The 14,869-nt window shown below is 40.6% G+C and overlaps 2 protein-coding genes across 2 annotated transcripts in view; one reads left to right on the plus strand and one right to left on the minus strand.

The window, feature by feature from the left end:
• slc16a6b (solute carrier family 16 member 6b) overlaps nt 1–6,885 on the plus strand; it is a 9,279-nt gene extending 2,394 nt beyond the window's left edge. The window contains exons 3-6 of the mRNA XM_048195739.1: nt 717–860; nt 2,258–2,386; nt 2,821–3,675; nt 3,890–6,885. Of these exons, the coding sequence (XP_048051696.1) occupies nt 717–860; nt 2,258–2,386; nt 2,821–3,675; nt 3,890–4,152 (1,391 nt within the window). The 3' untranslated portion in view covers nt 4,153–6,885. The remainder of the gene's footprint in view (nt 1–716; nt 861–2,257; nt 2,387–2,820; nt 3,676–3,889) is intronic.
• A 2,968-nt stretch (nt 6,886–9,853) lies between these two features.
• Nucleotides 9,854–14,869, minus strand: part of gna13b (guanine nucleotide binding protein (G protein), alpha 13b) — a 31,388-nt gene continuing 26,372 nt past the window's right edge. Inside the window, exon 4 of the mRNA XM_048195764.1 lies at nt 9,854–13,064. Within this exon, the coding sequence (XP_048051721.1) occupies nt 12,492–13,064 (573 nt within the window). The 3' untranslated portion in view covers nt 9,854–12,491. The remainder of the gene's footprint in view (nt 13,065–14,869) is intronic.

Consider the following 14,869-nt stretch of genomic DNA (forward strand, 5'->3'; position numbering starts at 1 on the left):
CTGTCATCATTTACTCACCCTCATGACGTTCCACAAGAAGATGTTTTCTTTTGTCCGAACCATGGAAGTCAATGGACTCCAAAACTGTTTGGTTATCAACATTCTTCAAAATATCTTCTTTGTGTTCCAAAGTCGAACAGGTTTGAAACAACATAATGGTGAGTAAATGATGACAGAATCTTCATATTTAGGTGAACTGTCCCTTTTAAAACATGCACAAAATATCAGATATTGAGGTCTTTCAGTGCAAACCTGTCAAACTGATCCTGACTTCCAAGCACATCTTTTCATCTTGGCATTTGTGCTGAGAGCGAGAGATGCCCTATTTAGTGGATGTGCTGACCTGTGCTGTGTAAGAACTGACGGCTGTTGTGATGGCTGACTGGAGATTCACTCACTTTGCCCAGTGACAAAGCAGCCCCAACATTTCATGACTCAGTGGACAGATTCACATTTTTCCAGCTGAAAAGGCTTTAAAGGATCATTCTTGTTCAAACAGAGGCAGTCACTCAAAAGGACTCAGATAGAAAGTGATTACCCAAAGCAAAACTTGCTAGTGATACTGTCTTTATGCCCTTGCTCCAAAAATGACCACCATAAATGGATAATTTAAGACAGTTTTGAAAAGGAAGTGCATAGATTCACTGTGTTTGTAATTGAATTTGAGCTTAAATATCAGTGTGTCTGAGTGTCGACAAACAACATCTTTCCCACAGCTCCTCTTTCCACGGTGATGAGTAACCGCTTTGGCTACCGGCCTGTCGTCATGCTCGGTGGACTCCTGATTAGCCTGGGCACAATCACAACGGCCTTCACCAAATCCATCACTGAGATGTACATCACCATGGGAGTCGTTGCAGGTAAATCCACCTTCTGTGCGAGTTTGTATGTGCGATACATATTTTGGGACCTACAAAATATGTAAAGTAAATGAAGGTGAACTAATTTATTAATTCATTTGCATTGTGTTTTTACAGTGTGTAACTGAAAACATTTTTCCTCAGGGTGGTGTGGCATGACATTGTGAAAATTGATTGTTTAATTTTTATTTTAAAGAAGAGACATTTTTTCATAGCATTTGCAATTTAATTTTTTCATTCTTTTTGTTTGAAGAGTAATTCAGCTTTACCATCACAGGAATGAATTACATTTGCAAATATATTCAAATAGAAAACAGTTATTGTTTTTACTGTATTTTTTGATTAAGGAGAATAAGAAACTTCTTTCAAAAAAATTAATCTTACCGACCCCAAACTTTTGAGCAGTATTTTCTGTCGTATCACTAAATAAATAATAGTCATGTTTTCTGTCATTTTCACAGATTGATTTTTTTGTGATTACTGTATTACTTTTTTTTCTTCCTAGCCTTTTTTATTCACTTACTTTTTTCAAAGACAGGGAATTCAAGCAGTGCTGTGAATGGTATATGACTTGTTATCCCACGTCATCTGGTAACAAACAAAAATTGACGTTACTGAGATTCAAGCACATTATCCAAAAGTGAACTTGGCTTATTTCAAATTTCCTGCTTTTAAGAAAGCTGTAGAAAGCTATAGACAGTAATTCATTAAAATATCTCATTCATTAAAATATCCCCCCAATTTTTACTAAATAATATATTCACACTCTAGGCAGTCCACACGTTGTTTATTTGTTGTTTTAAAGGGCTGATATTTTCTATAAACATAATTTGAATTTTGAAACTCATTGTGGCACATAATCCTTATGGATAACACTTTAGTTTAGGGTCTAATTCTCACTATTAACTAGTTGCTTATTAGCATGCATATTACTAGGTATTTTGGCTGTGTATTAGTACTTATAAAGCACATATTAATGTCTTATTCTGCATGACCTTATTCTACATCCCTAAATCATACCCAATACCTAAACTTAACAACTACCTTACTAACTATTAATAAGCTGTAATTAGGAGTTAATTGAGGTAAAAGTCATAGTTAATAGTGAGAATTGGACCCTAAACTAAAGTGTAACCTCTTGTTTTACAAGATTTTTAAAAAGATGCACTGCTAGCTTTCCCCAAAATTCAAAACACTTCCTCCCCGCCACCATTAGTTGATCCTAACCTTGCCGATCTTCTCCTGTCTCTTTTTTTGTCTCTTTTAAATACAGTTTTCTTTCAGCCCTTTGTCGAGTTTGTCCCACGGAAGAGAGCGCCCTGGTTCTTTGCGCACCTGAGCCCCTTGTGTTGAAGAAACCAGTGGCTGTCATCTCCCTCTTTGCTATTTATTTACAGGCCTGGGTTACTGCCTTACCTTCCTGCCTACAGTCACCATCCTGTCGCAGTACTTCAGCAAGCGCCGCTCCCTCGTCACATCCATAGCCTCAACTGGAGAATGCTTCTCCCTTCTAGCCCTCGCACCAGGTACTGTATGATCGACAGACTCTTCTGGATAGTTCACACAAAATCGAAATTGTGTCATCATTTTCTCACCCTCTTGTTTTACATATGAATGTCTTTCTAATGCAGAACACAAAAGAAGATATTTTGAAAAACAAAAGACATTTTTCATAATATCTTCTTTTATATTCCACAGAAGAAAGAAAGTCATATAGGCTGAGTAAATAATGATAGAATATTAATATTTGGGCACAGGCAACTTTTCAAGCACATGCAAACTTCTTTTGAATGTTACAGATTAGCCAAGCTAATAACATGATAAAAGCCTGTTTAGAAGTCAAATAAATTTAAATAGTCATAAAAGAGACTATTATTTTTTCACAGACAGCCCAATGTTTTTCAGACCTGTTGAAAAACTTGTCTTTGTTTTATTCTTCTCATTTGAATTCATGCTGCAGCTCTGAACGTGCTGAAGGAGCAGATTGGTTGGCGTTACTGCTTGATCGTGATTGGGGTTATGCAGGCCTCAATCATTGTCTGTGGGGCTTTGCTGAAGCCAATAGTCATTAAACCCAAACCTGCCACGCCAGAGGGTTCCCCCCTTAAAGAACCTGAATCCAAATATGACCTGGAGAATGAATTCACACATACCTCTATTGGCTCTGTGGACTCAGGGGTCCAGTCTGTCACCTCCTCCCAGATCAACCTGTCCGAGGGCCAGGAATCTACAGAGCAGGACTCTGCAGAGAAAAAAACACTTAGGAAAAAAGAAGAAGGAGAAAACATTGAAGACGAGCTACCAGTGCTACCTGAGACCTCAGGGGTCTCTAGGCCCAAGCTGTTGGACTTCTCGGTGCTCAGGGACGCCAGCTTCAACTGCTACGCACTGTTTGGCCTCTTCGCCACACTGGGCTTCTTCGCGCCACAGCTCTACATCATTGAGCTGAGCGTGAGCCGTGGCGTGTCACGTGACAGCGCCACCTACATGCTCTCGGCCATGGCCGTGGCTGAGATTCTAGGTCGTCTGTCCATGGGTTGGGTCCTCAATCGCAGGCCCATTCGCAAGATCTACATTCTGCTGATTTGCACGGTGCTGCTGTGCCCGGTGCTGGTGGTCTTCACCTTTGTCACCGAGTTCTGGGGGCTCATGTCCTGCTCCTGTTTCTATGGCTTCCTGCTGGGCACCGTGGCCTCCAGCCACATCCCCATGCTGGCTGAAGATGACGTGATTGGTATTCAGAGGATGTCATCGGCTGTTGGCGTCTACGTCTGCATCCAGAGCTTTGCGGGACTGGCCGGTCCACCTCTAGGAGGTAAAAACCGCCTCTGTAATCTATCTTTGTTGTTATAAACCACTCTGAACACCTTAGCAACCAGAACAGAGGTTTAGAAAAGAGATTAAAATACCATGATCCTCTTTGTAAACCTCTTTGGCCCCTTGAACTAGAATAAACTAGAATTGTGTTTACACAGGCAAATACCACTCATACCACCAATTTTCCATTTATGTTAATCTTCTTATTTCAGGTTTTCTTGTAGACAAGACTAACAATTACGGCTCAGCCTTTTACTCCTGTGCGGCTGGGATGGGAGTAGGGGCTCTGTTTCTTGGACTGGTACGTCCAGCCAAATCCGGCCTCTGCCTTGGGAGGAGGAGGAGGAGGAATGACCAGCAAACACCAGACAGAGACTCTACCTCACAGGGAAGTGATGATGGCACTGCTGACTTTGTAGAAATGGACATGGAGAATGACAACAGTCCTGTAAAGTCCAAACCTTGGCCAGTATGAATACCGCCTCACCTCAAGAGTAAACATACTCTTTATCCTCCACTTGAATGACCATCCCAAAGGTTGCAATACACAAATCCTGATCCAACAGGGTAAAACAGTCACAAATCAAATGTTATGTCAATTAAAGGAGAGTTTAATCACTCTTCATTGCACTTCTGCTGAACACCCAATCATAACCCCCAAATCAAGTTTACATATTTGGTGTTACTCGTTATTATATATTGAAACAGGAAAGCTCCTTTCCAGTCATGCTGTGGAAGTACGCATACTACAGTCTCCACACACTTTTAGAGAGGCAAGAATTAAACCTATTAAGTGTTCAATTCTTTAACTCTCATTTACCAAAGTCTGCTAAGTGTGAAGCTCACTATTTATTTCATCATTATTTCAACCATAAATCATCATAACGCTCAGTTCTCAGCTTTAACGTCTTAAAAAAAGAAACCTCAGGCTGTTTTGCTGCTTAAAGTGAGGCCATGATGCGTATTTATATTGCATTAGGTTGCATAAACCTCATTCAGAGTTAAAGGTGAGAAAAAGCTGTCTAGTGTTTCAGGGTTGCACGTCATTTGCTTGCTTGGGTCTCTTGTTCAATGTTTTGACTAGTGTTGCTATTGCAATGATGGCAACATCTCTTTGCTTTGAAACAGAGGGGTAACATAGCTTTGATGATGATAATGCATGATTTGCACCATTTATTCTCAAACATTCACTATTAAAGATGATGCAGATTGTGACGTAACCTGCTTCAGAGGCAAGTCTTCCATCAAGAGTAACTCATCATCAGTCAGAACATTTTGAATGAGGGATGAATGTCAAAGGCTTCTGTCCTCTGAATTCCTGCTCAGAGATATAGGCTAGCTAGAAACACATTCAAGAGTTTCTAATAAGAAGTTACGGCTATAGAATGTTATGTTACTGCTGTAATTTGGAGTGCGCCGTCTGTGCCTTGTCATAGAATTCTGAGGAATCAAGAGCTTGTGAATTGAAACGGGAAACTAAGGCCCCGTTTACTCTAGTGCGTTTTCGTTTTAAAACGCATACGTTTTGCTACGGTTACGCCTGTCGTTTACACTACGCTGGCCGTTTCGAACCTCAAAAATGGAGACTTTCGAAAACGCTGCAGACTCCGTTTTAGTTTGAAAACGCCGGGGTTGCATTTCAGTATAAACGGACCAAAATGGAGACTTTTGAAAACGATGGCGTGACTGCCCACGTTCGTTCTGCGTATCCTTGACGACCGTGTAAACAATAACATGGAGACTGAACTGCAATCTTTGCTGGCTTTGTTGTCATTTTTAGCAGCCATTGTGCAATTAAACTAAGCATATTTTTAATACTGCAGCTGCCTACATGCGCAAGAGTCAACTGTTTTACACTTGTACGCGTATACCCAGTGTGCGTGAACGGTCATGTGACATGCGTTTTCAGCCTTGTAAAGTAGACGGAGATAGTTTCTGAAACACTGTGGAAATGCCAGTGTAGAGGAACGTTTTCATTTTTGAAAGCGCCGTTTTAAAACAAAAACGCACCAGTGTAAATGGGGCCTAAAGGGGCAGTTCACATAGAACGCATTCTTGTGTTTAAAAGCATTAGATTCAGTATCTCTCGAGATGCGTTTTTAAAAAGTTACGCTGAAAACGCCACAGGAGGCGGTGCAACAGTCAAAGATGTCAGTCTAGCGCATGTTTATGTAGAAAAACAACTTCCCCTCTCTTTAGTTGCAACATCTTTTCTCTGATGACCTGTTCACTGGCACAAGAGTGGGACAACATGTCATTTACATGGCATCACTCAACGATCCAATCAATTCCCGATGGACAAAATTAAGTCCTGCCCTACATTGTTACTTGTTCGAGAAGTCGCTTTACTTGGATACACGTCACAATATTAAAGAAAACACCTTCACAACTTCTGTTTTATGCCGACTTTAAAAGCGGCATAGTGGAAGGCAAAAGAAAAAGATGTGGCACGGAGAGGAGGAATGAAAAAGAACGCAGTCTTGAGACGTGTAAACGGATGAAACTAATGCGACACAAAAAAAACGTCTGTAAAAAGTATCGCAGTGGAGTGTGATCTGTGAGAACCGGCCTCAAGAAATGAGCTGAAAACACAAAACACTGGATGAGTATCATGACTATAGTATTTTTTTAATGTGTAATTCACTACATGAATGGCAAAAGGATGGATAATATTTGAGAGGCTACTCACTGTAGAGCCATAACCTCCAGTTCCCCCTCTCTTGACCTACATGATGGGTGGAGCTGCATCCTCCAAACACATCCTAACCCTAACCCCCTCTCTCCAACCATTAAACAGGTTAAGCTCCACCCTTGAGCTCCAGAGAGGTGAAGCTGGAGGTCATTATGCTCTGCAGCGAGCACAACTTGTAATATTTTGATGGAGAAAAAGAAGAATTAAATGTATTCCATCATATGAGATGAGTCTGTAGGTAAATTCCATTAAATGCACTTATCTAATGGCTTGAACTCTTATGTACCTCTTATGTTCTGTAAACTCTCTTTTAATTTGTCATACATGTATTTAAATACTGTTTATTTGTTTTTTTGTACTTTTGATGAGAAAACACGTTTTGTGCATCTTTTTTTCTTTGATTTGTTAAAATCTTTTTTTTAAATGTAATGCAGACTTCTGCCTGTGAGATGCTGCACTTCTGAATATTGCAATGACAGTTTGTTTAATTTATAATAAAGACAATGATTTTTACAATCAGGTGTCCTACACATTTTTCATTTCAAAATTCCATACTATTCCAGACTCAGATTTCCAAACCTCTCTGTAGATTTTTCAGACCACATTTAACATAAATGGTTCATACAGCATTACTTTTAGCATTACAGTTAGTATACAGTAGTCATCTGTAAATATTCCTATTGTATGTTTTTTCCCCATTGGTTTTCTCAAACTGATATGCTTACATGATGAGAAGAAACCTAAAATGCTTTATAACCTGCATATATTCATCCATGACACAGCTGATGTAAATGTGGTTTGATGTTGAATGATTAACAAACAGCAACATACAGTCTGATTCAGATGATCGTTATATATATGGGTGGGATATATTAGGCAACAAGTGAACATTTTGTCCTCAAAATTGATGAGTTAGAAGCAGGAAAAATGGGCAAGCGTAAGGATATGAGGATTTGACAAGGGCCAAATTGTGAGGGATAGAGGACTAGATCAGAGCATCTCCAAAACTGCAGCTCTTGTGGGGTGTTCCCAGTCTGCAGTGGTGAGTGTCTATCAAAAGGAACAGGAAGGAACAGTGGTGAACCGGTGACAGGGTCATGGGCGGCCAAGGGTCAAAGGCACGTGGGGAGCGAAGGCTGGTTAAAATGTATAAAATTTGAAAATATTTTTAGAAAATGAGTGATAGTTTCTCTAGATAAGACCCTTATTCCTCGTCTGGGATCGCGTAGAAGGCTTTGAAGCTGCACTGAAACTAATTTTGACCTTCAACCGTTTGGGCTCTATTGAAGTTCACTATAAGGAGAAAAATCCTGGAATGTTTTCATCAAAAACCTTAATTTCTTTTCCACTGAAGAAAGAAAGACATGGACATCTTGGATGACATGGGGGTGAGTAAATTATCTGGAAATTTTAATTTGAAATGTGAACTAATCCTTTAATGCTGGTTCTGATAGAAAGGTGTCAGAATACACAGTGCATTGTAGTTTGTTGCGTATGGGGCTACATAGCCGCAGACCAGTCAGGGTGCCCATACTGACCCCTGTCCACCACTAAGAGTGCCAACAGTAGTGGGCATGTGAGCATCAGAACTGGACCACGGAGCAATGGAAGAAGGTGGCCTGGTCTGATGAATCACGTTTTCTTTTACATCACATGGATGGCCAGGTGTGTCGCTTACCTGGGGAACACATGGCACCAGGATGCACTATGGGAAGAAGGCAAGTCTGCGAAGGCAGTGTGATGCTTTGGGCAATGTTCTGCTGGGAAACCTTAGGTCCTGCCATCCATGTGGATGTTACTTTGACACGTACCACCTATCTAAGCATTGTTGCAGACCATGTACACCCTTTCATAGAAACGGTATTCCCTGGTGGCTGTGGCCTCTTTTAGCAGGATAATGGGCCCTGCCACAAAGCTTAAATGGTTCAGGAATGGTTTGAGGAGCACAACAACCAGTTTGAGGTGTTGACTTGGCCTCCAAATTCCCCAGATCTCAATCCAATCGAGCATCTTTGGGATGTGCTGAACAAACAAGTCCAATCCATGGAGGCCTGACCTGACAACTTACAGGACTTAAAGGATCTGCTGCTAACATCTTGATGCCAGATACCACATCACACCTTCAGGGGTCTAGTGGATGGCTGTTTTGACCAACACAATATTAGGAAGGTGGTCATTATGTTATGCCTGATCAGTGTATATAGGCTATTATATATATATATATATATATATATATATATATATATATATATATATATATATATATATATATATATATATATATATATAAACTATAAGGGCAACAGTCTGAAAACAAATATTTTTCCATACTTATTCAGACTTAGAATTTACTCAAATAAAATCCCATACTTTGTAGGAACTCCATACTGCATAATGGAGTCCTGTTCAGTCATTATTCAGACACATAAGGACGCGTTGAAGCAGTCACATGACACTAGACAAAGAGCTGAGTCATCATCAGTGTTGCCAAGTCCGGTTTTCCCGCGGAATTGGGCTACTTTATCACTGTTGTCGCGAATTGAAGCGACCACAAATAACATGATATTTAGCCCCTGGAATGCAAATTTTACCAAGGGAACCACGGTAAATTCTGCGTTTTTGGCGGGGTTCCTCTTGTAAAATTAGTTTTCAGGGACCCCCTTGAAACGCAATTGGGCCGGTTTGTTGTGAAGAAAACTTGGCAACCCCGTTGCTCTGCTGCAGAAGATAAGCACAGCCCATGCAGCTAGACACCCCACCCTGCGGAGACGGGCTGCAGTCTTGTATTTTGGGAAAGCAGTTAGTTGGCAAGAGCAGTCCCTGTAGTATGCGTGTGGAATCGGTCCCAAGCTAAAAGCTATTCATAGTTTAAAGCTAGGTTACAGTCAAACTATTGTTCTGAAGCAGTAGTTAGCTACACTAGCTACAGAATAGAAGTTATTTGATAATATTTGTCTAAACAAAAGAAATATAAAAGGCACAAACGTGTGTCTGCATTAAATTAGAACTGCAGCTAAAAGCACAAGATATGAAATGCATTAACAAAATTTAACATGAAATGTGCCTTTTCCAAGACTAGTAGTCCATTAATGTGCACGATTTGTGTCGGCACAAATTATTTTTTTGTGGCATTAACATGACAAATTTCTAATTATATTATGATTTTTCATGCCGTTCTTAAAAGAATGTTTTTGGATTTAATATAAATTAAGCTTTTTAATTTATATTAAATCTGAATCATTCTTTGAAGAACCGTATGAAAATCCATGATATAAATACAATTGTGATATGTAGTATTATTTTTTCTTTTATTACCGTGTTTTAAAGTCATGTAAATAAAGCCCTGGGTACATTTGGTGTAACACTACAGCCTAGTGTTCACAAAGTGTAATTGCACTTTCAACGAGTCGATTTAACTTAAAACAAGCTGCACAATTGCTCAAAGGTAGTTCTGAGCAACAACAACAAAAAAAAATGCATCAAATGACAGTTTTTGAAAAATGTTTTATTGAGTCAATGATGAACAATGGGGAAGCATATGTTAGACTGTACAATGAAAAGCAGGTCTATATTCAGTACTGAGTCTTGAAATCTTTAGTATGAATTATTTTGATATGAGGACTCAAAAGCATCCACATTAATCAATTTTAAAAAACAAAAACAAACAAACAAACAAAAAAAAAAAAACCTAAGTACATAAAAAAAGGACCAGAAATGTCTGAGGCATTAAACTGGAGGCACTAGGAATTCTTTGTGGCAGGCGTAAGTCTTGCATAATTATAATAATCAAACGTGATTATCTGGGCAAAACCGAAAAGGTCAAATCAGCCATCTCTGATCAGAATCACGTTCAGGAGAAAGCTACAATGAGAAAGACTCGTTTGTTTATACACCATCCTCAACAATTCTTACAGGAAGAGCAGAGAAAACAAGCGTGAATGGCGTTCATCTCTCACACGTCACAGTGTACAGAAGAGGAATACAGCTAAAGTAGTGTATCTATCTGCGCCGTCGCCCTTCCTTTAAACGTGTCGACCGTTTGGAGCGTGCGCTAAACACGACAGAAACCAATGCGCTCCAACAGAGAGGCATCGAGGCGGTGCGCGTGTCAGTGGGTGTCTGCAGCGGTGGTGGCCTTTGTCCTCCACCTGTCATACAGACAGATCTGTCAAAGCTACAGCGGACAGTGACGTCATTTGCAAAAGCACTTGGGCTAGCCCTCAGGGCTCTCACACGCAGGAAGTCGTGGACTCGTCCTCAGCCATTCCTCTGGGTTTTGCCAAGTGTGGAACACTTGCTTTATTAAGTTCAGAGGCAGATAATACAATGTTTTAAGACTCGGCATGCTAGAACTAGGCAGCAAATACTAGAGGTCATTTCAGCATTCTCAAACAACACTGAAATTCACTTAAATCAGTCAAAATCTTGTGCTTGGAACATTTTGAGGTTGTTAAGTGAAGGTCGGATACTAAGACGACAACAAAAGCTCCGCAATGCCCGGTTTGCTGGCATCGAGGGGCAGTGAATGGCACTAGAAGACACAGGACACTGTCAGTGGAGCGTGAAGACGTAATACTTGCTTTTCACGAGCCTCCCGGGACTTCAGCCAGGGGCGTAAGGCAGAATTCGACACCAGACAAAGAGTCCTCTACTGCTGCCATCTGAATGCATAGACGACAAATACAGGCATCATTCAGCGCAAAAGCTGAGATGAAGCAGCTAAAAGAGCAACCTTGAATGGAGCGAACTGCAGGCAGGGAGTCAGTATCTCTGGATTTGTGGCAAAAAACAGCTATACATTTCAGTGTAGGTTACATATCTGTTAGAAAAGAGTAAGGAGGGTGAGGTGCAGACTATTTACACAAAATACTTACTAAAACAGTAGTATTCAGGGCGGACATGGCACTATACAAAGTAGCTATACACAACCATTGAGGGAACGAGGTTCACATAGTAAGATCTATCCCTTTTGAGGAAAGTTGTTCGAATTATTGGTACCTTAATCATGTGGCACTTGAGAATACAGACACTTTTGTTAGCGGGTTCTGACCGAAAAGCCAGTATAGTTTGGTTGTGGACAAACCCCCCCCCCAAAAAAGAGAGAGATTTAAATCAAAGCAAATAAATTAACAAGACACCGTTTTTTTTTTTTTTTGTTCCCTGATGGATAAAGAAGTTCTTCCAGACTCTAGCTAGGGCAGAGCGGAGGAGGATGTCTGCAGGCCAGCAAGGAAATGTGATTTCCAGCCACTGATGGAGAGCTACAAATAGTGGGTGTTCCTGAAGGCGAACAGTTAATTTCATCGCAACGCTAAAGTGGTCTACATTCGGCCCTGAGTTTATGCTGTAAGCATACTGTATCTATCAGCTCGCCTAGCATGGCTAACCACAGTATAAGTTCAGTTTATCAAGTGGTATGAATTGTGAGCGTTATCCATCAGCAGAGGAAAATCAGAGTGTAAACGTTTTGAAACATAACTTAAGAAGTTTATCGGTAAATATATTCATTGATCTATATATATATATATATATATATATATATATATATATATATATATATATATATATATATATATATATATATAAAAAAAATTAATTCTAAAATTTTACAATTGATTAGACATCTACACATTAAAAACACCAATCAAAATGATGGGGGAAATATTAAGGCCAGGCAGGTATCGACAGAAAGGCTCAGAACATAGTTCCTGTTAAAAGGTTAAAACAGCATTTGCATCTCAACTTGCTATTTGGTCAGTAATAAAAGGCTCAAAAAGGTAACAGACTGAGGACAGTGCTAGAATCTCTTCCTGCTTTCTTCCTCTTTTTTTTAAGGGAGGAACGCACAGCGTTTGGCACCTTCGGCGAGAGGGTGACGCTCAATGACACGTACAGCTTCTCTTGGCAGGACAAGTGTGAGTGTGATGCACTCTCTTCTCTAAGCTTACTCTTTAAGAGAACAACTACCCGCCGTCCCGTGCTCCTGACAGACCGCTAGGCCGCCTTCTTCCTCGCATAAAAGCACGTCAGAGCTATTCAGAAAGGTTACTGTGTGGAGTACAAACATCTGAGCAGAAGAGGGTTATTTTGGAGAGATCTGAAAGGAAATGGCTGGACCAGCATCACTGCAGCATGAGCTGTTTGAGGTTGTCGTGCAAGATGGTGTCCTTGACGTCACGGAAGACCAGGCGAATGTTCTCTGTGTTAATGGCAGTGGTGAAGTGGTGGTAGAGGGGCTTCTGCTGCTGGTCTCGCCGCTTGTTCCGGAAACAATCCACCAGGAACCTCTGCACGTCCTCCAGGCTGTGCGGCTCCCCTGTGTACTCGGGGAAGTAGTCCTTGATGGCCACCGTTTTGACCTTCTCCTCAAGCAAGTCTGTCTTGTTGAGGAAGAGGATGATGGAAACGTTGCTGAAGACGCGGTTGTTGACTATGGTCTCGAAGATGTTAAGTGACTCCATGAGACGGTTGGTCTGCCGGTCCTCCATCAGCACCTGGTCGAACTCGCTGGATGAGACAAGGAAGAGGATCGAGGTGACGCTGTCAAAGCACTCAAACCACCTGCGACGCTCCGACCGTTGGCCGCCCACGTCCACCATCTTGAAGGGCACATTCTTGATCTCAAAGTCGTACTCGTGAATGCCCTTGGTGGGCTTACGTGCCAGCAGGATGTCTTGCTGTGTTGGTAGATAATCCTGTAGAGAGAGAGAGACACAGAGGGACCATCAACCATTTATCAGAGACGTGAAGGGACAAAACGGAAGATTCAAAGCAACATTTGATAGGACATCTACTTCGGAGTCAAGCTGGCATCAAATGATAAAAAGATTGCAACGTAAAGCTTATAATGAAGCTGGCGAGCTCCAAGCACATGCGCTTGAATCATGGTGGAGTGAGATTTGCATGCGGTGGTTGATATGATATGAAATCATATCATGCGGCAGCAGTTTGCATACCACACATCCGGTAGATGCCACTTGAAGTCTGGAATACACTACACAACTGCGTAAAGTCTGAACAAATTTTAAAACACTAGATGTCATACAATTTTCATTTACACATTGTAAATGGTTAGAGAAAACCTGGACATTTTCTGTGCTTTTCTGTAAAATCTTTCAACTCTGACTGACCAAAATTTACAGACTAACTCTGACTTTGGGCAACTATTGTAGACTCCAGACTGCTAATTGGGGCAAAAATCTGGGCAAAATTTGTGTAGTCTATTCCAGTCTTAAATTAAACTACTAGAGAAATTAATAATATTCAATTAAAAAGGCATTAAAGGATTAGTTCACTTTAAACTGAAAATTAGCCCAAGTTACACTCACCCTCAAGCCATCCTAGCTCAAGCCATATGACTTTCTTCTTTCTGATGAACACAATCGGAGAACTATTAATAAATATCCTGACGCATCCGAGCTTTATAATGGCAGTAAGAGTTACCAAACGAGTATGAGCTGAAGAAAGTCTCTCCATCCACATCCATCCATCATAAATATACTCCACATGGCTCCGGGGGGGTTAATAAAGGCCTTCTGAAGCGAAAACGAAAAGTTGAATTCGTACGGCAGTCTGGTGGAAGCTAGATATTTTACTTCACAACTTGTTAAATATGGATTTTTTTTTACACAAATGCATCACTTCACTTCAGAAGGCCTTTATTAACCCCCCGGAGCCGTGTGGAGCACATATTTATGATGGATGGATGTGGATGGAGACACTTTCTTCAGCTCATACTCAATGATCCTCGCTGACTGCCATTATGAAGCTCGGATGCATCAGGATATTTATTAATGTAACTCTGATTGTGTTCATCAGAAAGAAAGAGTCATATACACCTAGGATGGCTTGAGGGTGAGTAAAGCTTGGGGTGATTTTCATTTGAAAGTGAACTAATCCTTTAACTAAATTTGATATTTTCCCTAATGATATTGCAAACAAGCCTTCTCTTAACAATTCTGTAGCAACTGTCAACTCTTAACCCTTTGAGCGGTACGGTCCCACATATGGGATTTCGAATGTTCAGCGACATCTCATAACTGCCAGATTCAAACTGTGTTTTCGCGCTCTGGCTGCGAGACGGACGCGCGCAGCTCTTGTCATATATCACAACTATGCAGTGTTTTCAGCCACATAACATTTCTTTTAAGGTTTCAACACGCATAAGCACTATTAAAACAATATATTTAGAGTTTATAAAATACACACTGATGTCAGACATCAGTGGAAGGAGCAATAACAATCCATTCAAATACAATTTGCCGACATTTATTCATATCAGACACACATAAGTAACTACAAAGTTTACTCTATTATTCTTCCAGTTCACCAGCCACTTACTTGCATATATTTCGGGAGAAACTGATGAATTCACCTGCTGTAAATCCGACTGACAGGACTCTGTGAACTGCATCGCAAACTAAGATGGCGGCGCCCATCTCGCGTTATAGATCAAGATAAAGATCATTTATAAAGGCTTTTAAACGAAAAAACACACTCA

This window comes from Megalobrama amblycephala, linkage group LG1 (assembly GCF_018812025.1).
Source record: "Megalobrama amblycephala isolate DHTTF-2021 linkage group LG1, ASM1881202v1, whole genome shotgun sequence".
Classification (NCBI taxonomy): Eukaryota; Metazoa; Chordata; class Actinopteri; order Cypriniformes; family Xenocyprididae; genus Megalobrama; species Megalobrama amblycephala.